Source organism: Aquarana catesbeiana, linkage group LG08, assembly GCF_042186555.1.
Source record: "Aquarana catesbeiana isolate 2022-GZ linkage group LG08, ASM4218655v1, whole genome shotgun sequence".
Lineage (NCBI taxonomy): Eukaryota > Metazoa > Chordata > Amphibia > Anura > Ranidae > Aquarana > Aquarana catesbeiana.
The window spans coordinates 51509766-51537222 of NC_133331.1; the positions used below are offsets into that span (position 1 = coordinate 51509766).

A 27457-nucleotide genomic window follows, 5' to 3' on the forward strand; every position below is an offset into this window, starting at 1 on the left:
CCCCCACATGGCTTCTCGCAAACTACAAACAGGACTTCTTATGGCTTTCTTTCAACAATGGCTTTCTTCTTGCCACTCTTCCATAAAGGCCAGATTTGTGGAGTGCACGACTAATAGTTGTCCTGTGGACAGATTCTCCCACCTGAGCTGTGGATCTCCAGGGTTACCATGGACCTCTTGGCTGCTTCTCTGATTAATGTTCTCTTTGCCCGGCCTGTCAGTTTAGGTGGACGGCCATGTCTTGGTAGGTTTGCAGTTGTGCCATACACTTTCCATTTTTGAAAGATGGCTTGAACGGCAGAAGCAGCCTTTTTCATACCATCTCTCTCTCAGGATCCATTCACACCAATGCATTTTTTCATGCTTTTTGCAGAAACGCAGGACATTATTTTAACATGGGTTCCTATGGAACACGATCACATCAATGCATTTTTGTTCCTCTGCGTTTTTGGAAAGGGTCAGGGACTTTTTAAAATGCAAAACGGTGCTTTTTTTTGCTCTTTTGGTTTAATAGGTCTTCAATGGACAAGCTGCAGAAAAGCTTGTAGTGCATTTTTATCGTGATTTTGCTGCGATTTTGTGTTTTTTAATCTACCCAACAACAAATTTGCCAAAAAACAAATAAAAAGGAAAAAATAAAAACGCAAATTGTGGCAAAAAACACAGCAAAACTGCAGTAAAAAAATGCAAAAAAATGCAAAAAGCATTGCAGAAACGCTCAAAAGCAAACTGCATAGGTGTGAATGGAGCCTAAGGGGCCAGTTGAAACGGTGAAATGTGCGGTGTGATGCACATTTTACCACATCACACCCCCCATCCCGGGCATGTCTGCATTTTATCACAACTCACCGCAACGCAGGGAACAGGGCACATTAGAAAACAACTGTTTTCTGTGTGCACTGACCGATGATCTTCGGATGCGGAAAAAAACACTGGTCACCACACTATATGTGAACAAACACTAACTGGAACACTGAACAGTTGTCTGAAAATAGGAGGCAGGGAGAAGAAGCCATTCTACTCACCTATACTCAACATAAACAACAGACTGTTTCAGCAACAATTAAACTAATAAGGATACCCAAGGCAGGCCATGACTAAGGACTAATGTCCGAAATGCGTAGACCGTTTTACAGCTCTCTACATGTAATGGAATACTATTTTGGAAGTCATCCTTAGTGCCGACCATCGCTTTCCTTATCCAGGTCATGGATTATGCAATTTTCTTTCCTTCCACCACGGGTAGAAGGAAAGAAAATTACTTGATTCCCCCATCAGAAGAATCCCTCCCACAGCGCTATTGTGTTCTGCCAGCAGGGAGCGCAGGGTACTTTCCCTGCCAGCAAGGCACAATGTGTAGTCCTATGGATTAAAGTACATATAACTCCTAACTGAATGACATTTCATTTGCTCTGTGAACCAAATGCCATTTATTTTTAAGAATAAAATACTTTTTTTTTTTACTTTGTTTTCCTCCTTTGCCGCACCTTAGTGCTGCTGAACTCCTGCAGACTCTTTGCAGCCACTTCCTGCCCACATGCACTCCAGCAAGGGCTAAAATGGCATTTCTTAGAGCGGGTAGAGCTTTTCCTAAAGCTTTATGTTTTACCCCCCACCCCCCTCCTCTTCTGTTTTTGGCAAATTTTTATTTTCTTTTTTTTGGGGGGGGGGGGGGGGGTACCTGGTTTTGACAGGAAGTTCTCTCCACCCCCCCCCCCCCACAACCTCCTGGGACACATCACAGGTCCCAGAAGGCTTCAGGATCGTTCACAAAGCACAGCGCAGATCGCGCATGCCCAGTGGGCTGTGAAGCCCCAGGAAACCACAGCTGGCTGCCCACAGTAAACATGCCAGCGTCTGGGACCCGAAGACCAGTGAAAAACTGGTTCAGGTGAGCACGCCGCTGGATCCATGGACAGGTGAGTGTACTTTCTTTTTTTTTTCAAACAGGGCAAAGAACTGCTTTAATGTGCGTTGAAACAGCCACTTGTAATCTCCATTATAAGCCCGTGTCACCCAGGAGCACAACTGGGAGACAGGTATACAGTGTTGTCACCCTATAATAGGAGGATGAACAAGGACCTTCATAGTAGACATGGTAGGATCACCAGAGATTATTTTATTGAAATCTGCAAATTTAAAAAGATTTTTAAAAGCTACATTAACACAGTAAAGATTGTCAGAGATTTCAATAAAACCATTGAGCCCCTTAATAGCCTAATTTTCTGAGACCTGTGAAAGATGATCATGTATAATCTGGGAAATCACTTCTTTAAAGTTCTTCTGAAAATATCCTGGGAAATGTAAAATGAAAAGTTACAGCAATTTGTTAAGCTAAGCGTGATACATTTTTATATCAGTTTGGGATCTGTGAATACATTGTCAATTATGATAATAGACTGAGAAGCTTTTCTTGGAGACTTATTTTTTTTATGAGACAAATTGGGCTTTAATTTGATGGTAAATTGTAATGGATATCTTCAAATTTTTTATTATCAAAGGAAAAGTAAAAAAAATATATTTTTTTTTCAAAATGTAGCTGTATATTTCTTGCCATTACCATAACCTACCACCAAAAAACAACCTGCTCCTAATGATCGCAGCGATACCACATTTGTTATGTAATTGGTATTTGATGTTTGCACCTGTAGTAGTGTCTAGAAACAATACTGTGCATTTTGCTTTTAACCTGACAATTATTTTTTTTAATCCTACCTAAAATACACAGACCCTGACCTTTGACTCTAACCTGACCTAGATTAAACTCTGATCTAACTTATATTCCTTTATTTTTTATACTCTTTTTTTTTTCCTTTGTTCATATATGCACACAGTCTTTAGGTAGGGGGTTTAGGTAGTTGAGAAGGGTATTAATATCATTTTGCAAGTATTAAAAATGTTTTCAAGAGTATAATTTGCGACTTGTGCCCATATGCTTACACATTTGCACATAGAATTATATATATATACATACACATACATATATATAAATATATATATATATATATATATATATATATATATATATATATATATATATTTACATATAAATAGACCCCTTTTACTATTTGTGGATTTAAAGTAGAAGTATAGGGTTAAAAAATATATATATATTACTCATTGAGGTGGATTCAGCATACATCTGCCCGCTGCCAGCTCTGCACTGAGAACTGAGCAATCAAAGACTGCTGATCGCTCAGTTTTCTCCTTGGTTCTGAGCAGAGAGCCATGACTGTCAGTCACCGTCTCTCTGCTCTGCCCCTCCACGCTCACTGGAGCACTGAGCTGTGAAGCGGGCAGGAACGGCTGGCTCAGGCTCTCAGCAGCTCACTGAGAGGCTGAGCTAGCTGCCAGTCCTGGCATCTGGAACGATCCCTGTATCGACAAAGTCAGGACCGGTCCAGCGCCTGAGTGACAGCAGCCAGCAGTGGACTTAGAACAGGCAGAAAACGGGTCACAGGAGTGCAGAATGTACTGTCCTACTGTGAGCCATAGAAGTATAGTCAAAATGGTTTTGGCCATACTTCTCCTTTAATTTTATATTTTAATCTTTGACTTTTAGCTCTACTGCTTTTTTTTTTTTTTTTTTTTAGAATGGTTCAGGCAGGAAATCCAAGTTGAATATTAATTCTAGTTTAATATGCAATACAATACAGACAGAAAGTAAACGTTTAGACACAATAAACTTGTTACTTTAGAACAGGTCTGCCCAGAGATCTGTATGCGATAAAAGTGATGATCTTGAATGGCTTCAATGGAACGGATCTTACCAATGCACTTTATAAAATTCAAGATATTTCAATCTAAAATCCTATTCTCTTAAAAAAAATTTCCAAGGGCAGTCCTTCCAAAAGTGACTTTTCAGTTTTTTGAACAAACCAGAAAGTTATATCACTTATAGTAACTGTATATCCCCACTCTGTTCCCGTCTGCCTGGGAGGTGCTCCCACCTACTTTTGTGTCCCCACCCATCTTTGTGTGTTCTAGATCTTCTTACTACATTCTCCATAATATAATATAAATAAAAATCAAACAGGGATGGTGCAAACTCTTCATAATGGGATTAGCTGGTGTTCAAACCTGGGAACTCAGCACAAGAATTGTGAAAAGCCCCCTGATGGGCTTAACAGGTGTTCAGAACAAGAAACTCAGTGCAGGGATGGTGGGGACCCTTTATAATGGGAACAGCAGTTGTGCAAACTTGGGAACTCAGTGCAAGAATGGTGGGAACCCCTCATAATGGTCACAGTAGGTGTACAGTCCTCAGAATTCAGCACAGGGATGGTGGGAACCCCTCATAATGGTCACAGTAGGTGTACAGTCCTCAGAATTCAGCACAGGGATGGTGGGAACCCCTCATAATGGGCACAGTAGGTGAACTGTCCTGGGAACTCAATACAGAGATATAACCAATAGAATCCCTGAGAGACAGAAGAAACCACTAATGATTTAGCAATCCAGCCAAACTTAACAAACACGAAAATAGTAACTTACGGCTGCCAGAAATATAATTGATGATGTCTAAATAGATTATATACTGTATTATTCATGCAATTCTTCTTCCCCCCATAAACCACCCCACCTCCACCCCCCCCCCCCAGAAAGGATGATGGAAACTCACGTAAGTGGTACTCCTGCACATTGCTGATGTAGCCGTAGACTGAAGAATAGCCAAATATGATGACCATTATCACCTCCCGGGTGTCCAGCTCCACAATGTGTGCCGTATGGCCCTCTACTGCGTAGTGCTGCCCATGATTCAGCACCATGGGGGTTCGTGTCGTCCATGATTGGCTGGAGATGTTAAATACCCAAAGTTCATCAGTGACATTCCCAGCACTGGTCTCAATTTTCCCACCATACATGTAGATCTCATCCTGGGGAGAGCAAGAGAGAAAACAACAGATTTAATGAGCTGGCCAGAAACTAACATTTATATTATAATAATTTCATCCAATCGACTCATATCCACACAGCCTTTCCCCAAAACAATAGCTATGTGATAATACGAGGGGCGTGCAAGTCAAGTTTTTGAGTTTATATAATAAAAGAACAAATTTCAAGGAGTGGAAACTGCATTTATTTTTCAACATACTCCCCTGCTACATTTATACTAATGCCTGGAAATCTTCAGCATAGAAAGATTTGTCATTACGCCTCAACCATCCTAGGACAGCCTGCTTCACTTCATCATCAGTGCTGAAATTGAAATGAAAGATTCGTCTCATGTGCAATTTCACAACAGGTTATGCGGTTGTCCAGGATCTGGCGTTCCATGCGCTGAATGTTCAATGGAATGATTGCTGTGGGCTGGGAATCACCACGGCTAGGATCCTCACTGATGGACTTTCAGCCATCTTTGAAACGTTTACACCATTCAAATATCTTACGTCGGCTGAAAGTCTCATCACCGTACTGTGCTTGAAGTCTTCTGTAGATATCTGCGGGTTATTTCACCTTAATTACGAGAAACTTCATCACCATACACTGTTCCATGCATGTACTAACACTGTTGTCTGCCATCTTGATTAACAAACTCTGGATTAGCCTGCGGCATGTACACCACCTATCAGTAATAGAAGACACTTGCACTTACTACTGCGTGTAGTACCGCCATGCTAGCATCCCTTTTTATACCTGTAAAATTTAAAGTCACAGTTTGACTTGAACGCTTCTCGTAATTGCATGAAGAAAAGCAAGTACTGAAAATGTCTGCAAGTACTGCCAGATACCTCCATGAGTGCCCACACCTGGAGTGTGGATCAATAGCAAAAAGTGGAGTGATTTTAGCAAAATTTCATTGGAAAACTACCAATACTGAAACAAAATCTCTCCATTTCACATACTGAGCTGCTTAAAATAATGATAAACAAATGTAAAGAAAGTGCTACTTCTTTTCTTCAGGTTTTTATACTTAGGGTAGGTTAGTTCATTTTTTTTTAATGTGTTTTTTGAATCTTCAAGGTTGAATGACAAAACATTAGAAAGATATGTCAGTACATAAAGCATGAGGTCAATAAATGACATAATATCCGCCATAAACTATGTCCTGTCGTCATTCTAAACATGTTCTAACAAAAGAACAGAGAGAGTCATCTATCTGGTGCCCAGCAAAGAGGACTATTCAAAAAGTGAAGGCATATATGCCACCAGCAGACAGTGCCAGAAATAACTTAGAAAGATGTATAAACAATTAAGTAGATAAGGGGAGAAGAAAGATAAAGAAGGGGAGGGGAGAGAAAAAAGGAAGAAGAAAGGACATGAATTATCTGGTGAGTACCTTAAAGCCTGATTCTAAGGTGGTAACATTAGTAGAGCAGGTTGCAATAGTGGACCACACTTCTTGCCAGTCTTTGTCTAAATTTTTGGGCCCACAAATCCTCTTCCTATCTGGCTAGATAAGTTTGGGTGGACACAGAGGGAAGTGTGTTGGTAATAGACCAAAGAAATGAGTTTGGATGCTAAGGTAGGGTAGTGACAGGTGTGTGTTCAAAGGCCGTCAGTAAGTCCTTGTCTAGGAGGAGAAGTGATGTGATCTGGTGCCGAAGTTGGGCATACCAAAAACATTCAGTTAAGTTGAGTTCTTTTTGTTATGAAATACTGAGAGGCAATTGTATGGCCCAAAAACAGGTCCAGGAAAAGTAAAAAGATTTCCTTTAACCCTTAGGAGATACAGTGCCTTGAAAAAGTTTTCATACCCCTTGAAATTTTACCTATTTTGTCATGTTACAACCAAAAACATGAAAACATGAATGTTTTTAATTGGGATTTTATGTGATAGAGCAACACAAAGCGGCACAAATTTGTGAAGTGGAAGGAAAATGATAAATGGATTTCATCATTTTTTACAAATAAATATCTGAAATGTGTGGCATGCATTTGTATTCAGCCCCCTTTACTCTGATACCCCTAACTAAAATCTAGTGGAACCAATTGCCTTCAGAAGTCACCTAATTAGTAAATAGAGTCCACCTGTGTGTAATTTATTCTCAGTATAAATACAGCTGTGCTGTAAAGCCCTCAGAGATTTGTTAGAGAACCTTAGTGAACAAACAGCATTATGAAGGCCAAGGAACACACCAGACAGGTCAGGGATAAAGTTGTGGAGAAGTTTAAAGCAGGGTTAGGTTATAAAATAAATATCCCAAGCTTTGAACATTTCACGGAACATTGTTCAATTCATCATCCAAAAATGGAAAGACTATGGCTCAAGTGCAAACCTACCAAGACATGGCTGTCCACCTAAACCGACAGGCTGGGCAAGGAAAGCATTAATCACAGAAGCAACCAAGTGGCCCATGGTAACTCCGGAGCAGCTGCAGAGATCCACAGCTCAGGTGGGAGAATCTGTCCACTGGACAACTATTAGTCGTGCACTCAACAAATCTGGCCTTTATGGAAGAGTGGCAAGAAGAAAGCCATTGTTGAAAGAAAGCCATAAGAAGTCCTGTTTGCAGTTTGCGAGAAGCCATGTGGGGGACACAGCAAGCATGTGGAAGAAGGTGCTCTGGTCAGATGAGACCAAAATTGAACTTTTTGGCCTAAAAACAAAACACTGTGTGTGGTGGAAAACTAATACTGCACCCCTTACAAACACCATCCCCACTGTGAAACATGGTGGTGGCAGCATCATGTTGTGGGAATGCTTTCTTCAGCAGGGACAGGGAAGCTGGTCAGAGTTGAAGGAAAGATGGATGGAGCTAAATACAGGGAAATCTTAGAAGAAAACTTGGGGCGGAGGGTCACCTTCCAGCAGGACAATGACCCTAAACATACAGCCAGAGCTACAATGGAATGGTTTAGATCAAAGCATATTCATGTATTAGAATGGCCCAGTCAAAGTCCAGACCTAAATCCAATTGAGACTCTGTGGCAAGACTTGAAAAATGCTGTTCACAGACGCTCTCCATCCAATCTGACAGCTTGAGCTATTTTGCAAAGAAGAATGGGCAAAAATGTCACTCTCTAGATGTGCAAACCTGGTAGAGACATCCCCAAAAAGACTTCCTGTTGTAATTGCAGTGAAAGGTGGTTCTACAAAGTATTGACTCAGGGGGTCTGAATACAAATGCATGCCACACTTTTCATATATTTATTTGTAAAAAAGATTGAAAACCATTTATCATTTTCCTTCCACTTCACAATTATGTGCCACTTTTCAAGGGGGGAAATTTCAAGGGGTATGAATAGTTTTTTAAGGCACTGTATTTAAAACCTATTATATTCTTATAAAACCATCTCCACCTATAGCAATGCATTGGCGAAAATTGCAACATTTTGCAGAAATACAACTTCGGGGGAATAAAAACTCAGTTTTGTTCATCCCTATTGTTCAGTCACAGGTACCTCGAAGTCTGCTTAGTAAGGGTAGCCTTGGCACTGTTTTCTCCCCATGGCTAATAATGTATGAACTGGCCATCAAATGATAGGACTGACATCCAGGAAGCAGCAGAGGGAGAGAAGGCCAGAGCTCAACTCTCCAATCTGGAAGCTGGCACATTTCAGACAGCCATGGTTGCTTCAAGGATGAAGTGATATAACCTTCATACACACAGATTATCAGACCACCAAACCGTAACTGCTCAGATAATACATTTTACCTCCCGGAGAGGATGGGAAAACTTAAAGTCCTAGTACAGTGAGATGTCCACATTTTAGACCATGTTACACCCATATTTAGGGTGTAACATGTAACATACTGTCAAGTAATTCCCCCAGCCAGATAAAAGATCCTCCTCTGACAGTGTGTGGAAGTTCTTCTCCTCCACAGCAGCTGTCATATTTGAAATCGGCACATCCACCCGCACAGTCATGCCATTCATTCACAGAGATGTGTGCGCAAATGAACTAAAAATCTCAACCACAACACTAACTGCCTGGAGTTTGCATGTTCTCCCTGTGCTGGTTCCCTCCAGTTTCCTCCCACACTCCAAAGACATGCTGGTAGGTAAATTGGATCCTGTCTAAATTGGCCTTAGTATGTGTATGTATGAATATGAGTTAGGGAGCTTATAGTGTAAGCTCCTTGAGGGCAGGGAATGATGTGAACGTGCAATATACATTATATGTGTGAAGTGCTGCATAAATTGACAGCGCTATATAACAACCTATAATAAATAAAATAAATACAATATTTTTCATGTTTATTGTTACCATTAAAAGTGAAAGAAAACCCAAATTATGGGTTGTCACACAGGAATAGGTCTGCATATGGTTCCTAAGGTGTACTCAAGGGAGACCAAACCCAGAACTGCTAGTGACCCCTGGAGACAGTAAGCAATCAATTCTTGGTAGAAGTGTCAGTTGAAGGCGGTAAATTAATTAGGAAAATAGTTAGGAAATTCTTCTACAAGAGGAGAAGGCATCCATCACCAAAATATACCAGTAAAAAACTGGAACCCCATGGAGTGGGCAGGGTTAGAGGGGGGACATTAATGAGCAAAACCAGCAAAGCTTTTGTCAGTGTCCAACCACCTGAAGGTAGCGGCATATAACCCAGGGGGTCTTTAGATCGATTCCTGTGTCCTGTACTGTACGATAAAGATAAATTGTTTTGCCTTAAGTTCCTTTAATTTAGAATCAAAGAAGGAAATATTTTAGAAATTAATTACATGGCAGAGGAAGTTTTCTTCCCTGTGTGTTACCTCCTGTATTGTCTCTCTAGCAGATAACACCTATTTCTCGCAGCAATTAGCAAAGCAGCGACAAGTATGTGCTAATAGCTTGTTAGCTTTTCTTCACATGAGAAAGATCCTGGGGACCGTTCAGCACCAGGTTGGGGTGTGGGGAGCGTGCTATTTTGGGTATTCTATTCTTCAAATAGAAAACTGAGTGCAGCTCCCAGCACAACAGTCCCCTCCTGTGCAGTGCAGGCCCATCCATAGAGGACACGTGGGCGCCACCTCCCCTATCCATGCGTCCGGCCCCCTGATCTACATATCAGTGGCGCCGGACCATGGAATCCAATGCAGCAGGGTGTTTTTTTAAGCACCTGATTAGAACAGGCTTCAAAAATGAGTGAGCCCACCCAGGGTGAGCCCACCCAGTTGTGTGACCATAGCGAATTAATTTCTGCTATTATCACACGAAAGTTCCTCACCGCCAATCAGGAGGCAGGTCTGTGAGCGTCATGCGATCCTATTGGATGCCTAGCGCTATGGTGGAAGATACAGGGCGGAGGAAGCTGTAGGAGCGGACACCGGAGCCGCCGCCAAGGTGCTGTGTCACGCCGGGGGGGGGGGTGTTGTTTGTTTGATGCCCCCCCCCCAAAAGAAGAACCCACCATCCACCACTGCTCCTGTGTGTTGTAGGAGATTAAAGCTGACCTTACATGGGGTGAATATTGGGCAGTTTCTAATGAACCAGATGAAATTCGAGCTGTGGGTGGGAATCTTTATATGTTCAACTTTATCTTTGAGATAAGTATGCTAAAAGTAACCATTTGAAGGGTACATCACAGTGCACCCCCCTTACCTTATGCTGCTGCTGGGAAGAAGCTGGGGGCTGAGCTGGGAAGCAGAGTCTGGAGGACCAGGGTCTGGGGGAGGACTAGAGCAGGGCTGGAGTCAGCTGCCAGAGTCTGCTGAACGCTGAAACCAGGGGAGGCAAAGACGAGCCACTCTGCGGCTGCTGACTGCTGAAATGAGATGGGGGGGGGGGGTACAACCACTGGAGAGGTGCGAGGGCCACATGAAATGGCCTGCCAAGCTGGATTTGGCTCATGGGCATTTGTTGTTGTGTGTGACACACGTGACATAGGGTATCTCTTTTATGTTGTTCTTTTGCACAGAAATACCTGGTCCTCCTGCCAGTCCCTCTCTGTGTTTGCAACTGACCATGCCAATCATGATCAATTAATCTATGCTGATCTATGCTGTAGAGGTTAGTTTGCATTTCAGTGTTTCCCTGTAAGGGTTACAGAACGTCGTGCCGAAGCATGGTGTGCCTGTACCTCTATAGTCAGGTTTTCCAACATGCCCCTCACCTAGCGCTGCTGGGCTGACTGACAGCGGCCCCCCAACAGAATCCTCGCTGTCAAACTGTAATTTCTGGTAGCTAGTTGAAGCATAACGTTAAGAGATGGAGATGGAGTACATCATGTCACAAACAGCGTGCCGAAAACTTAAATGACACGCCTCAAACTCTGAGTGATAAGGACCTTATGGAAGGCTGTTCAGTCAAGTGCCACCAAATAAAAAAAACAAAAAAGTTTTGTTGAAGTAAATAGAAACTTAAAGAATAGCATATGCAATTGCTACACAGGCCACGTTGTAGTGTTATATTATTAAATATGATGTTTCCTTTTTTGGTCTGCAACGCTGTAATTTTCTGTAAAATGAAAATCATATAGCAAAATTGCAGAACGCCTCCAAAAATGTAATTTCCTAATTGTGTGATTGGCTCATTGATTTTCACAGAAGTCAGCACTAAGATACACAAGTCAGATTTTAGGCATACCCTGCAACAGAAATTTTCATTTTGATGAGATGCTCCCAAAGGGTTAACTACTTCCAAAGAGATGCAGACCCTGCAGATTTTCTCATCAGAACACGGAGACTGTCCCAGGTTTTAATAAAACAGCTACTCCCATTTATAACTATAGGACATGGTTATTAAGAGTTAGTCTTTATTAAACTTTTCTTTTTTAAATAAATTAATTCAATTATGAAACAGAAATAACTTTTCCTTTGTTACAAGGCCCCTTGCTTGTAGTATGTTTACTTATAAAGTTTTATAAACCTTCATTCTCTGTATAGAAGTCCTGTTTTAAGTCCTCCTTCTCCCCTTCTCTATCACATTCCTCTATCACATTTGGCATGTCATTTTTTTTTTTGGGGGGGGGTGTCAGGTACAGTAAAACCTTGGTTTGAGAGTTACTTGGTTTGAGAGCATTTTGCAAGACAAGCAAACTTTTTAAATAAATTTTGACTTGATATACAAACAGCGTCATGTCACAACTGAGTATAAAAGAGGAGAGGCGCCTCTAAGTGTAGCAATATGGTTACATTTAATGAAGGTGCAACATTTAGCAGCTCACATAGTTGATGATTAAAAGGGCATCCGGTGTAAAGCTGTCCACATAGACCGTCCTCCTCACCGCCATCAAAGTCGTCCCTTCCACGCTGCACTCCATGAGCACTTCAAGCCTCGCTTTCAGATCGCTCTACTGCAGGGTGGTCTTCCCGGTCACAATTGCAGACTGACAGCGCTGAGAGCCGGCAGTGTGGATAATGGTCTATGTGGACAGCTTTACCCCGGATGCCTGCATACTTAGATGTGCCTCTTTTTATCATCAACTATGTTAGTTGCTAAATGTTGTACCTTCATTAACCACTTGCCAACTGCCGCACGCCAATATACGTCGGCAGAATGGCACAGGTGTGCAAATGGGTGTACCCGTACGTCCCTCGCTCCCGTGCCTGCGGAGGTCGGATTCTTGCAGAACCGATTAGTCCTCAGGTCCAGGCCAATGATTTCTGGCCTGGACCTGCTGATCGGTTCTGGCGAATGAAAATTCTCCCCCTGCCTGTAAGTGTAAACACAGACAGGGGAAGTGATGTCATCTCCCTCTCTGGAATTCTTTTCGTTTCCAGAGAGAGGAGAGAGGACGTCTAAATAATGATGTCATAAGCCTAGGCTAGTGACCAGACAAGAAAGAGGAAGTGGGCTGTATAAGGCATTTACTGGCAGAAAAAAATGTTTTACTATCCAAAGATAAAGCAACAAGGGTAGAAGATTCAATAGATAGAAAGATGAAAAAAATAATTGAAGGTTCGCTCTAATTACCACAGTTAGTTATTTACAGACCGGTATTTCTTGTCCCTGTTAGATGGGTCAGAAACCCTGACTGGAGGATTGTGATGCTGTATAAAAGGAGATTTATAGGAAATACACACAGAGAACTGAGCCACATGACCTAAAACGTACAGAAGAATGCATGTTTTTCACCCAGGCCAGGAGCAGAGACTATTGAGAATTGAGTATCCCTATGTTGTAATAGTTTAACTGCAGCTGCCCATAGTTTCTTGAGTGTGTATCTAAATCTTTGTGACAGACGCACCTCCGTCCTATTGTTATTATCTTATATGCACAGTACCAGATAGCTAGGTCTTTGCTACTGTATGTGTGTAGTGGTCACCTTCCAGTATATTAGTAGGTGAACCTGTTGAATTTATTTGCAGTTCCTGTTATTTTTAGTTAAACCTGTCCCTTATGACCTGGCATTCTATAGCTAGTTTTAGCTCAAGGCTCAATAACTAGCATAGGCTAGAGCCAGGTTAGGAATCCGGTGGCCAATTCTGGCAGTTAGAGATCCGGCTGCATAAAAGTTTAGAAACTACTAGGGACTAAGACACACCATAGATTACCATGGTTTCTGCTGGTGAGAATCTGCATTCCAGGCTGGTTGGACAACAGTTGTAGGATCTCATCCCCACTGACACCGTTATATGTAGGCTGCAATAGTTCATTCGCTACAGTTACTTTGATTTAGATTACTGGACATCTCCCAGGACGAGAGAGGCCCTGTCCTGGGTGGAGGCACTGCCAAATTATCAAACTCATTCTTCCACTTAGCATAGGTTCTGGTTCTCTTCTTTATCTATAGGTTTAGAACAATATCTTTGGGTAGGACCACTTCTCATAACCCCCCCCCCAAGAGAGCTACATGTGTTTTTATTTCTACCAGGAGTTTAGCTTTAATAAACAAACACATTTGCAATAATTTCTATGAAGCAATGTGTAACTACAGCTCTAAAGTAAACTTTACACTCACACGTGGAATTATTATAGCTGGTAATTATCGCTTAGTACTGCAAGCAAATTTCCTTTTAACACCTTTAAATGAATCACAAGTCAATTCAAACGCAACTCTGAATGATAATTTTGCTGTAACCAATGCTCAATTCACAATTTTAGTCTGCAAAGTGTAAAGACCAAAGTCAGAAAAGTTCATTCGGAGCTCTGACAATCTCGGCCCCATCTGCTCTATAAATGTCAGCAGGATTTTAGGAAGATGATGGCTTCTTGGTCCATTTTTGTTCGTATTGTTCCATTTCTCTGCAGCGTATTAATTGCAATAATGTGTCACAAATGACAGCATGAAAGCAAAAGATGTTAAAAAGCAGCATAAAAGCCCATCCAACAGCCCCCCGCAGACTGTAATTACAGACAGAAGCTTTATACCAGATTATAAGATTTCCATCCTCGATAATCTGATATTAAACATTAAGACGCAGCACGTGGTGAGTTAAGGTTTCCCCGAACGCAACAGGAGAATGAAATGAGGACACGGAATGGCGATGTGCCCTTATCTGTAAGCTAGATGAAATATAGTAATTGTGTTTAACAGATTGCAAAGTGCTGTCTTTATGCTGAAAACAGAGGGTTACTGACAGACTGAAGAAAATTTTAAATAGAAGAAAATTTCCTCCAAATAGCCATCACTGACGACTGGTCTGCTCTCCCAATCAGAATCTCCTCCACTTTTATAGCATCACAATGAAACAAGGAGTCGGAAGCCTGCTGTTGTGTGCCCAAGAATGCCGGGCAGCTCTTTAGATGTTCAGGACTAACAAAGCAAAAATAGCCAATGGCACTTTGAGTGAGGCGAGCACGGGGGCCAACAAAATTAGAAATAAACATGGTTACATCGTTTATTGAAAACATGAGTAATTACATGGACACAAAAGCCAAGCTATTGAAGTAGCATAATTGCTTAAAAACATCCACATGTGTTGTTGTATTTAATATAAAGAGTTATACAAGCATCTAAAACTTGACGCGTTTCGCGAGCCACTGCTGGTTTCTTCAGAAGATCTTAGCATGCAATATATCAAAAAAAAAAAGTATCAATTGAAAGTATATACATTAAAAAATATATATCTTTTTGCAAATAGAGGCCCTAAAAGAGCCCCATACTTACAAATCGCCTATGCCAAGGTTCGAAAAAGTGATCTCTCAGGAGACAGCCAGGGGATACGTCTGGGCCGGGAGCTGAAGGGATGGAGCCGACAGCAAACTACCGGGGGAACATACTGCTATAGCAGACTGTAATTAGTAATGGATAAATCTACATATTATGCAGAGCAATCTCTTAATACTGTGGACATAAATAGAAGGGGAGTGCTGTGAGTTGCAAGGAAAGACGCTTGAATGTAGAGAAGGAATGAAAAAGTGATATCAATAGGAAACCCATGGAATAGAAAAAAAAACAATAAAACATTACCTAAAGTGCAAAGTGTAAAAATGTGCATGGGAGTATCCCTCTTTATATTAAATACAACAATACATGTGAATGTTTTTAAGCAATTTGTCATTGTGCTACTGCAGTAGCTTGGCTTGTATGTCCATGTATTTACTCAATATACTATGTAACCATGTTTATTTCTACCTTTGTTGGCCCCTGTGCTCGTCTCACACAAAGTCCCATGGGCTATTTTTGCTTTGTTGTATTGTATAGGGATGGAGGTATGTCACGAGCAGTACCAGACCTTTCTCTTCTTTTGTACTGAACCCGGGTGGAAGACACCCACATGCCCTTTTTTGGTCTGCTACAACTTTGGGCCAAATTACATAGCCTTGCTATTTGGTGCTATATCAGTCATTCATTTTATCACTACATTGTGTTTTTTGTTCACAAATATCTTTGGTTCCAGCTGTGGTTTGCTCTGTGGGTGGCCGCGGTCTCTGTCTGTCTTGGGAGCTGCGATGTGTGAAGTAGAGGCCCTCCTCCCTTGCTGTCCCCTCCTGTCTGCCAGACAGGCGGGCCCATCTGCACATCGGCGTCATGCCTCCACGCCTGTCGTGCGATCTCTGTGGGCAGGTGGGGTCATACCATCATGTCGTGGCTCCACACCTTACTTGCAACTTCCGCGTTCAAGCGGCGTTATGTTGTGGCTTTGTCCATCACAGTTGGCCAGGAGATGTTCGCGCACGCGCATACTTCTCCTTCCCAGGTGATGAGTGTCGTTCACGCTCACACAATCAGCCACCTCACATGGCGTTAGCGGTGTAGCCTGCGGCACCTACTGGGGGATTTAAGTGGGAGGGTTGACATGGGGCTCCACTCTTTTCACACTGCCTTTCCATCTCATACATGGAGGACATACTTACTGGTAAGCACTATATATCCCATTTGCTAGGATACTCCCATGCACATTTTTACACTTTGCACTTTAGGTAATGTTTTATGGTTTTTTTTTCTATGCCATAGGCTACTTATTAGTATTACTTTTTCATTCCTTCTCTACATTCAAGCACCTTTCCTTGCAACTCACAACACTCCCCTTCTATTTATGTCCACAGTACTGAGGGATTGCTCTGCATAATATGTAGATTTATCCATTACTATTTACAGTCTGCTATAGCAGTATTTATGAGAATACTTAGATATATATAGATCTATCTATCTATCTATCTATCTATCTATCTATCTATCTATCTATCTATCTATCTATCTATCTATCTATCTATCTATCTATACACACCTACATTGCAGTTGTCTATCCTGAACATTGAGGAACATCAAAGGACATGCCTTTTCATCCTTGAGCCATGCCTGCCCCCCACGTGTCGCCCCGGTGGTTTGCTGTCCACTCCATCCCTTCAGGTCCTGGGCTAGAAGTATCCTGTGGCTGCCTCCTGTGAGATCACTATCGGGAACCTCGGCGTAGCCGATTTGTAAGTATGGGGCTCTTTTAGGGCCTCTATTTGCAAAAAGATATTTTTTTTTTATATATACTTTACTTTTTAGCTATATTGCATACAAAGATCTACTCCTGAAGAAGCGAGCAGTGGCTTGTGAAACGCATTTTAGATGCTTGTTTAACCACTTCAATACCGGGCCAATTCTGACACTTTGCTCCTACATGTAAAAATCATAATTTTTTTGCTAGAAAATTACATAGAACCCCCAAACATTATATATGTTTTTTTATATGTTTTTTTAGCAAAGACTCTAGAGAATACAATGGCGGTTGTTGCAATTTTTTATCTCACACAGTATTTGAGCAGGAATTTTTCGAACGCGTTTTTTGGGGGAAAAAAACTGTTTTGTGTTTTTAAAAAAACAAAACAGTAAAGTTAGCCCCGCTTGAAATTTTTTTTACTGGTTACATGTTTTGAGTTACAGAGGAGGTCTAGGGCCAAAATTATTGCTCTCGCTCCAACATGTATGGTTTGAACACCGTTTTCATATGTGGGCGGGACTTACGTATGCGTTCGCTTCTGCGTGCGAGCACACGGGGACAGCGGCGCTTTAAAAATTTTTTTTTTTTATTGTTAATTATATTTAATTTTTTTTATTTTGACACTTTTTTGAAAAAAAAAAAATGATCACCTTTATTCCTATTACAAGGAATGTAAACATCTCTTGTAATAGCAATATGACATGTCAGGTGCTCTTAATAGTGAGATATGGGGTCAATAAGACCCCATATCTCACCACTAGGCTGGGAAGCCTGAAATAAAAAAAAAAAAATAAAACGATCGCCGCTTCCCAGCCGAAGCGGCGCCGTTTTTTTGAATGGAGAGGCCGGGCATGACGTCATAACATCGCGCCCGGCCTCCGACGATCATAGAGACTCCGGGGACCATCTGGTCCGCCGTAAATCTCTATGATCTACATCCGGCGCCGGCGGATCCACTCTCCGCCTCACCGATCGTAACTGTGAGTCGGAGCAAGCACCGGAGGGCGGCGGGAGGGGGGGGACGTCCCCTCTTGCCTCCCATAGGAACGATCAAGCGGCGGAACGGCCGCTATGATCATTCCTATGGTGTAGAGATTCGCCGGCTGAAACCGGCAATATCTGAATGATGTCTGTAACTACAGGCATCATTCAGATATACCTGCTCAAAGCCCAGGACGTCGTATGACGTCCGTGGGCTTGAAGTGGTTAACTCTTTAAATTAAATACAACAACACACGTGAATGTTTTTAAGCAATTTGTCATTATACTACTTCAATAGCTTGGCTATTATGTCCATGTATTTACTCATGTTTTCAATAAATTATGTAACCATGTTTATTTCTACTTTTATTGTCCCCCGTGCTCATCTTACTCAGTCCCATGGGCTATTTTTGCTTTGTTCTATTGCATAAGGATGGAGGTATGTCATGGGCAGTACCAGACTTTTCTCTATATTTGTGATGTTCAGGACTAATGTAGCAAACACCCCAGACTGGGCTGGCTGCTTGTTCCCAGGTTCCTGTAAGGCACATGGCAGTCAGGTACACAGTAGTTCACAGTCACCCAAGTCAGGAAACAGATTGTGCACATCTTTTTGTAGTTTATTTGCTGGTTTAACTTGGGTGGATGTGGGTTAGCCTTGGGATACACCAAAACTATCAGAAAAGCAAAAGATGACAGTGACAACTGTGACTATTCTGCTTCTTCATGGTGCAACCATCCTTTTGAATTCAGAATTTAAAAGAACTACAACGCATGGGACCCCTTGGCAGAGATATAACCTGAGTCAAAAAAACTTTTGTTAGCTCTCACAAAGGTGGCAAGGACAGTCTCTAGGATACAACACTTCCTGCACTGCTTCAGGATGCTGCTCGGGTCCCCGAGCTCTAGCTAGAACCCCAAAAAATATTTCTTCTGTCCTGTAGCTATCAGCACAGAGGGCCTCACCTCCGCAGGCTGGGTCCTCTTCCCCAAGAACAAAAGACTGCTGGTCTGGGCCTCAGGCTATTTATACACCCCTCAGCCCCCTACTGATCACTCTCCTGACCAGGGACTGGCTGTATGAATATTCAGGCCAGGGTTTGCCTCTCCCACCCACTATATTCCAGACCTCATTGGTATGCAGGGGGAAGTAGTTGATCCTGCACCAGCAGCACCCAGAACAGCCAAAAGCAACTGAGTACTGTTCCCCTGCTACAGGGAAGCCAAAAACTAAATTTTATTTAACTATAGCAACCTAACTAGGAGAGGTGTTACACTAATAAAGCAGTTCATCAGCACAAACTTTGGTGGGGAGACCCCCATCAATCAGCAGTGGGGGGCCACTGGTCAGATGTTCTAATTTTCTACTCCATATAAAGTGGAGAAGAGTTGCAGGGCTCTTATTTCAGTTTGTGATCCCCACTGGGGAGATTTTCTCCCACTTCCTATCTCTGTTACACCGGGAAAAGGGGGTGGTCACATGACAAGGGCAGCAAGAGAGTGCCCAGAGCAATTTCTCCTTGTTTCTTGGTGTCTTTGCTATGGGGACAGGATTGAGAAATGGTGATAATGAAGTTTAAAGCCCATTTCCTGCCAGCTTCCTCCAACCCCCCTATCCCCACACATTTTATACTTACCTTTTTATGAGCTTCTGAGGGCATGCATAACAATTTATCAGCATTTAGAGAAGAAAGCCATCGGTATCATCAAGGTGACCCTGGATCTTAGAAGCAGTGTTAATGTTGGCAGCAAATTTCAATTTAGTTTTAGTCTTATGCCCCGTACACACGGTCGGACATTGATCGGACATTCCGACAACAAAATACATGGATTTTTTCCGACGGATGTTGGCTCAAACTTGTCTTGCATACACACGGTCACACAAAGTTGTCGGAAAATCCGATCGTTCTGAACGCGGTGACGTAAAGCACGTACGTCGGGACTATAAAGGGGGCAGTGGCCAATAGCTTTCATCTCTTTATTTATTCTGAGCATGCGTGGCACTTTGTCCGTCGGATTTGTGTACACACGATCGGAATTTCCGACAACGGATTTTGTCGGAAAATTTTATCTCCTGCTCTCCAACTCTGTGTCGGAAAATCCGATGGAAAATGTCCGATGGAGCCCACACACGGTCGGAATTTCCGACAACACGCTCCGATCGGACATTTTCCATCGGAAAATCCGACCGTGTGTACGGGGCATTAGTCTTTTGACTAAAATGGCATTTTCGTCTTAGTCCCATTTTAGTCTTCTGCAATTGTTTTAGTCGTATTTAGTCGACCAAATCTCCAGTATATTTTAGTTGACTGAAATCTAATGGGTGTAGTTAAATTGTAATGCATTATTTAGGTATTTCTCTAAAATGTAATTTTCATTTTAGTCATACTTTAGTCTTTTGACTAAAATGGCATTTTCATTTTAGTCATCTCAATTGTTTTAGTCGTATTTTAGTAGACTAAAATAGTATTCATTTAGTAGACGAAAATGTTTTAGTCAATGAAATTAGCACTGCTTAGAAGCTGGATTAACCAGATGTATATCAAAGTTCTTAAAAGAAGAATAAGGGTTTTGAAGACCTACATACTGTATGTCATTGTAACACTTATAGAACCTTAGGTGACACAATCCTATGACCTAGTTGTGGTTAGGTGTCTAGTTGTCTATTCTGGTGTTCTATTTCTCTGTTCTTCTTCATTATCATCCAGATATAGATAAGCAATAGGCATGTTATCGACAAATCAAGGGAACATGACATGCTGGAAGCATATAAGAGCTTTCCTCATACAGTTTTTGGTGAATGGCCCCTGAATCACATCAAAAGCATCTTTTTACAGCAGCTACAAACATCACAAAATCTTCATATCCGGAAGTATTGCCATCTTACAACCTATTCTAAGCTAGCTTTCTGCAAATGTAGGCATTTTTCGCACAAATGCAGCGCAGAACAGACGGAGAGGAGCAAAAAAGGTATTAATACATGCACTATTTAGTTGTAATGCACCGGATTTGAGAAAGCTGCATGTATATGCATTGTGACCTGCTTTTATTGCACAATCTCCGTTTTGATGCTCCACAAGGCACTGATCCCAAAGCAAGCGATCAACAACACTGCCATTATTTGAAGTGCAATACTGCCACCTAGTGGACAATGTGCAGTAAGACAGGCATTGACATTCCACAGGCACAATGCAACTACTGGTAAGTGTTCTGTGGCCCAGCTTTAGGCCTGATTTACACCTATGCAGGTTGCAGTTTGTACATTGCAGATGCATTTTGCGTTTTTCAATACACGCTTTTGATCCACTGAAGCCTATGGAACCAAAAACTAAAAAAGTCCCTGGCCCTTTCCATAAAATGCACAGATGTGACTCCTCCAACTATCCGACCATCTTTCATAAAATGTCTTTAGACCTTACCAACTGGGCTAAGCATAATTTATCCTGGCTAGGTCGTATTAATGCAATCAAAATGACCCTCCTCCATCGACTACTCTATTTTTTCAGGTCCTTACCTATCCCAATCCGGAAATCACAATTACAGGCTTTACAATCCAAAATTCTACAATTTATTTGGGGATCCAAGGGAAGACGATGTTCGAAGCACATCCTACTCAGACTTAAATCACAAGGGGGTTTAGCCTTACCTAACATTTGGTGGTACTACCAAGCCGCTCAGCTGGCCCAGATCTCCACTGTATACTCTCGGGGCCCCAAACCTGATTGGGTCTCAATGGAACGCCAAGCAGTCCCTCTCCATACCATTGACTTCTTACTTTGGTCTCCTGCTAAGCTTAGAACCCTCATATTATCTCCAACCCTTTCCCACTCCCTAGCTCTGTGCGACCAATTACATAAAAACCCATCTCTGATCTCCACTCTTCGACCACTAACACACATCTTCCATAATCCTGACTTTCCACCGGGAATTAACATCTTAGCATTTAGCTGGTGGCTTAATAAAGCACTACTTAGAATTGGAAATTATTTCACATCTACAGGCCCCATATCTATAGCATACTGCACAAGTAAACTTGAGATGCCTCCCTCTGAGCGTTACAGATACACACAATTATTACACTTCCTCCATTCCATTTGGCCTAATAAACCAGATCCATCTCGGATCACAAGCTATGAATCATGGTGTTCGGACGCCACGGATCGGAGGGGCGGGATCTCCATTATTTATTCCTCTCTTGCCTTAAGTACGACTAAACCTCCCCACGCCCTATCTTGGGAAAGTGATCTTAATATTTCCTGGGATCAAGACAAGTGGTTTTCCTGCTTTCAACGCTCATTTAAAGGTATACTGAATATTTCTCTAGTTGAAGCCAGCCTTAAGATAATAACACGATGGTACAGAGTTCCCTCCCTTCTTGCAAAGATTTACCCGGATGCCTCCCCGCTGTGCTTCCGAAACTGTAATCATATTGGAACAATGTACCACATTTGGTGGTCTTGTTCTCGTAAAAGGAGTCTATGGAACAAAGTATTCTCTCTGATACGCAAAGTAATGTCCGTTAAGGTCCCCCAGACACCGGACATAGCACTCCTCAACATTAAAGTGAGCAAGGTTGATAAATTTACGCAAAATCTGATTTTGTTTATCCTTTTGGGCACCAAAATTACAATAGCTGCCCGTTGGAAAAAAACTATGGTTCCTCTCACAGCGGTGAAGCATAAAATATCCTGGATCATGGCATAAGAGAAAATAGTCAGCATCATACAAGATAAAACCAGGTCATTTGAACTCACCTGGGAACCCTGGGCCAATTACTGCAATGTCCCCCTTTACCTAGGCGCTATCTCCTCCACTTGATGGAGCTTTGAGTGACCCTACTGGAACTTCCCTTTTCACAATTTTTCCCTTCTCTCTTCTTTTCTCCTACTCTTCTATCCTCTGTTTTCAAGCCTCTCTTCTCACTGATTCATAGCGAATGTTCTATGATCTAGCCAAACCTGAATTGTTATATCCATTTATAATTGTTAACATAGCAGCTTCTTAGAGGTGGCTTTGGTCTGATACCTGGTGACCCGGGGAGGAGGGTGACCCCTCGCCCACAGCTTAATCCCTTTAGGGGTGTGTGAGGGTGCTTCCTCCTGTTTGTCTCTCCATTAGCTTATCGATAATATGACCAGATGCTCCTTTACCCATCAACAAGTGTATAATACCGCTCTAGACTCTTGAAAGGATGGACTTGGTTTGCTGATCTAAATCTCCTTTGATTTTTTTTGGTTGTATAACCCATTCAGGTTCTTGAGACATGCTTCATATTATCTTAATGTTTCTTGGCCCTTGCTGGCCATGTTGTGATGTTACTTTACATCTTGTATACTAAACGTTTTCCCCCAAATTTTCTTGTATGGAATGTATAATGCTTATGTACCTACAAAACTAATAAAATTATTGAAAGAAAATGCACAGATGTGAACTACATCCATAGGAAACCATGTTAAATGGATTGTAGTGTGTTTCTGCAAAACTGAAAACGCACTAAAAAATGCATAGGTGTGAACCAGGCCTAAGTCATAAACAGGAATGCTCATTTAGCTTATGTGCTTCTCTTTTAGTGATGTAAAAGGGAGATACAGTTCCAAAGACAGAAGAAACAAAAGCGAATACACAAAGTTTTCTACATTGTTGGACTGCTTCTTATTCCATGCAACCATCCAAAGATGCCATCTGACATGAATCATAAGACCCCCTTCACGCTGGGGCGCTTTGCAGGCGCTACAGCGCTAAAAATAGCGCCTGCAAAGCTCCCTGAAACAGCCGCTGCAGTCTCTCCAATGTGAAAGTCCCGAGGGCTATCACACTGGATCGGTGCGCCGGCAGGACGCTGAAAAAAGTCCTGTTAGCAGCATCTTTGGAGCGATGAAGGAGCGGTGTATACACTGCTCCTGCCCATTGAAATCAATGGGGCAGCACGGCCATACCGCTGGCATAGCGCTGCTGCATCGGCGCTTTGCGGGCGGTTTTAACCCTTTTTCACCCGCTAGCGGGGGTTAAAATCACCCCGCTAGCGGCCGAATAGTGTCGCTAAAACGACAGTAAAGCGGCGCTAAATATATTAGCGCCGCTTTACCGGCGCCACCGCCCCAGTGTAAAAGGGGCCTAAATGAATCTTAGGCTTGGTTCACACCTTTGCAGGTGCATTTTGTGTTTTTCAGTACACGTTTTTGATCCGTTGAAGTCTATGGAACCAAAAACCAGAAAAAATTCCTTGTCCCTTTCCATAAAATACACAGATGTGAATGTGACCCATAGGAAACCATGTTGAATGGACTGTAGTGTGTTCCTGCAAAACCTGAAAACGAACTAAAAAATGCATAGGTGTGAACCAGGCCTAAAAACTCATTTTTAACTGGACCTATCAGTATCTTTCTAGTCTGCATGAATACATTTCTGACCCATAACAATGTATGGCAACAGTATAATTTTTCCATATTTTATTAATAAAAAGCCATCCTTAAATGCTAAGTTCACCTTTTTTTTCTAAATTCCAGCTCCCCTATGTACAAATATAGCATTCATGTACTTTTTTTGCAAAAATATCAAATCTTTCCATAAAATCTACAGACACGCACTTTACTGTCCTCCATCCATGATTCCAAACGTATCTATTGCTTCTGTCTTACGTCCTTACAGATTATAGGCCATGACACAGGAAGGAGTTGACCGGGCTGACCTCATTAGCACACACCCCGCATCATCCACCCTCCTATTTACAGCTGCACGTTATTTAAATGAAATGCAATCAATCTGTGATCACCCTTCTCACTAAATACACAATATACAATCAGATTGCAAAGTGTATGGCCATCTTTATACAAGTACATAGGAGGGAGTGGACAGAAACACTCAGCCGTCAAGCCCCGTTCACATCTCCGCATAGCGGGAACTCACATTCCCACATTTTTGGGCAGCCCATCCTCCTGAATGGGCCGCCCTACACACACCAATCACCCCAAAGAAGCTTCAGAACTTTTTTTTAGAGCGGAGCTTCGTGCGTTTTTTTACTGCGATTTTGGCGCAGCGCACTTCTGAAACGCAAGGAAATGCACAGATGTGAATGGAGCCTCATTGTTCTTGTGTTATCACACCAATTTCACTTTCAGGCCCCAATCACATCTAGCATAGTGGGAGCGCACATTTTGTGGCTCATTTTTCCTGTAACACGCATAGGGCAGCCTGCTGATTTAAATGGGCTGTGCTATATGTGGCTTATGGGACATGTTGCCGTTTTGTGGGTTGCGTATTTTTTACTGTGCGTTTTGACACTCGTTTTGTCACACGCCAAAATGTGTGTTTGCTTCTGTGTTTGGTGTGTTGTTAACAATTAATGGCACTAAAAGCGCAACTAGTAATTTTAGGTGTATAAAGGTGGCCATACACGATACAATCTGATTGTACACTCTCCTTTAGATCTGCCATCAATTATGTAGTGCAAGGGCCTGCCTGACTGGATATAGAGTGATTGGCTAGATAGGTGTTTCCTCCTATTATATAATCTAATGCCGTGTACACACGAGCAGACTTTTCGACTAGACTGGTCCGACGGACTTTCGACGGACTTCCGGCAGACTTTCCCAACGAACGGCCTTGCCTACACACAATCACACCGAAGTCCGACGGGTTCGTACGTGATGACGTACGACTGGACTAAAATTAAGAAGTTCATAGCCAGTAGCCAATAGCTGCCCTAGTGACGGTTTTCGGACTAGCATACAGATGAGCGGACTTTTCGATAGGAACTGGGTCCGGCGGAGTTCCGACGTAAACATCTGAAACATGTTCCAAATCTAAAGTCCGTCAGATTTTCGACCGAAAAAGTCCGCTGCAGGTCCGATGAAGCCCACACACGGTCGAATCGTCCGCCAGACTCGGTCCGTCGGACCAGTCCGGTCGAAAAGTCCGCTCGTGTGTACACGCCATAAGGGGTAAATCTGAAATGAGGGGAAGCTCTGCTGATTTTATCATCCAATCATATGCAAGCTAAAATGCTGTTTTTTATTTTCCTTGCATGTCCCCCTCAGATCTACAGTGACTGCACTTCCAAGTGCACTTTCAGTGCAAAGTGGATTTTCCTTTAGTAAATAACCCCCATTGTCTCCATTACAAAAGTGAAGATGTTAGTGTTGATATACACGGGCAGACAAGCAATAACTGTAATGCAGAGACAGATGGACAGAAGAGATGTATAGCATGTACTATGTGCTCACCTGATATAGGGCCAGAGAGTGTCCATATCTTTGAAGGGGCCCCCGCAGGACCGGCACTACATTCCATATACTGCTCTCCACATTGTAGCTGCAGGAAGAGCAGAACAGGATGGTGAGATCCAGGTCAAAAACAAATTCAATTCACTGAGCCACATCACATCACTGAGCAAGCAATTAATATTTAGCAGCAATTGCCAATGAAAGATAAAAATAGCAATCACTATCAAATAACACTAAGTAAAATACTAAACCAGGGATATGCAATTAGCGGACCTCCAGCTGTTGCAAAACTACAAGTCACACCATACCTCTGCCTCTGCGTTTCATGCTTCTGGCTGTCAGAGTCTTGCTATGCCTCAAGGGACTTGTAGTTCTGCAACAGCTGGAGGTCCGCTAATTGCATATCTATGTACTAAACAAATACAAAGTTTTTTTAGCATAGAAAGCTGGGAGCAGGTCGTTGTTGGCTTACTTTTAATGGTGTCTGTGTGTCATCTTGGATCCTTTACTACACGGGAGACTCGGCCCTTGAACAAGCACAGGTACACTAAGCATTGTGGCACTTTACTGGCTGCATGCGGGTTCAGGTTGGTGACTCATTATGTATGAGGAAAGGATAAGCTAGATATACAGTGTACACACACTAGTTTCCACATTACAGGGTGGATATAAATCAATGATTTTTTTTTTTAAATCAAAAAAATCTGATTTTTTTAATTTAAATCATTTTTTTTTATTTTGATCAAATTTATTTTAATAAAATGCTTTTGGAGTAAAAATCTCAAGATAGTTTTCTATTTAAGATACATTAATAATTTAGTTTATTCAGCATAAAATGGAGCTTAGTTATGTAGCATGAGGCTGTATATTCTGCAATATTTACATTTTTGGTAAACTCGTTCAATGAATCCAATCTCTGCAAGCTGAGATAACATGCACTGCATTGATGCATTCACACAATTTCACAGTAACCATGGGATAAAATAAAGTTCAGGAATATTCCTTTATCCCATTGTATTGTCTATGTACACTACAAACTATATGATTGAATCGATTCTGATATCACTGTTTTACTAAACTGACCGCTTATTATTCTAAATAGGAAACCTTAATTTTGTTTAGAAATATTAAAGATTCTAACTACCAGCAAGAATAAGTCCTTACATTTAAAGAGCACCTGTCATTTCAGATCCATCATGGCAGCTCCTGTTAGCGGGCATCCAATCACCTGCTGCCGTCACATCCCTCACCCTGTTTGCATCACTGCTGCATCACCAGCCGTCCCATTAAAGTGAATAGGACTGTCGGTGAGTCAACAGCGGGTCAGAGGAGGAGTCGTTGTGGGACAGAGATGACAGTTGCTCTTTAAAAGTCATGATTTAAATTGAGTTGATTTTAATCAAGCCTTTTTTCTAGTGATTTAGATCATGATTTAAATCGTGATTTAAAGGACTTGATTTAAATCAAATCCACCCTGCCACATTATAATTTAAGTGGACTTCCAGACATATTTTTTATTTTAAAAAATTTGCGAAAGGGGTAGACTTTGCTTTTCTTGCTACCTGT

General features: G+C 42.0%; 1 protein-coding gene across 1 annotated transcript in view; it reads right to left on the minus strand.

Annotated features, from left to right (window-relative positions):
• Positions 1-27457, minus strand: part of ATRNL1 (attractin like 1) — a 968544-nt gene that overhangs the window by 755697 nt on the left and 185390 nt on the right. The window contains exons 7-8 of the mRNA XM_073595827.1: positions 25892-25979; positions 4622-4877 (exon numbers count right to left, since the gene is read on the minus strand). Of these exons, the coding sequence (XP_073451928.1) occupies positions 4622-4877; positions 25892-25979 (344 nt within the window). The remainder of the gene's footprint in view (positions 1-4621; positions 4878-25891; positions 25980-27457) is intronic.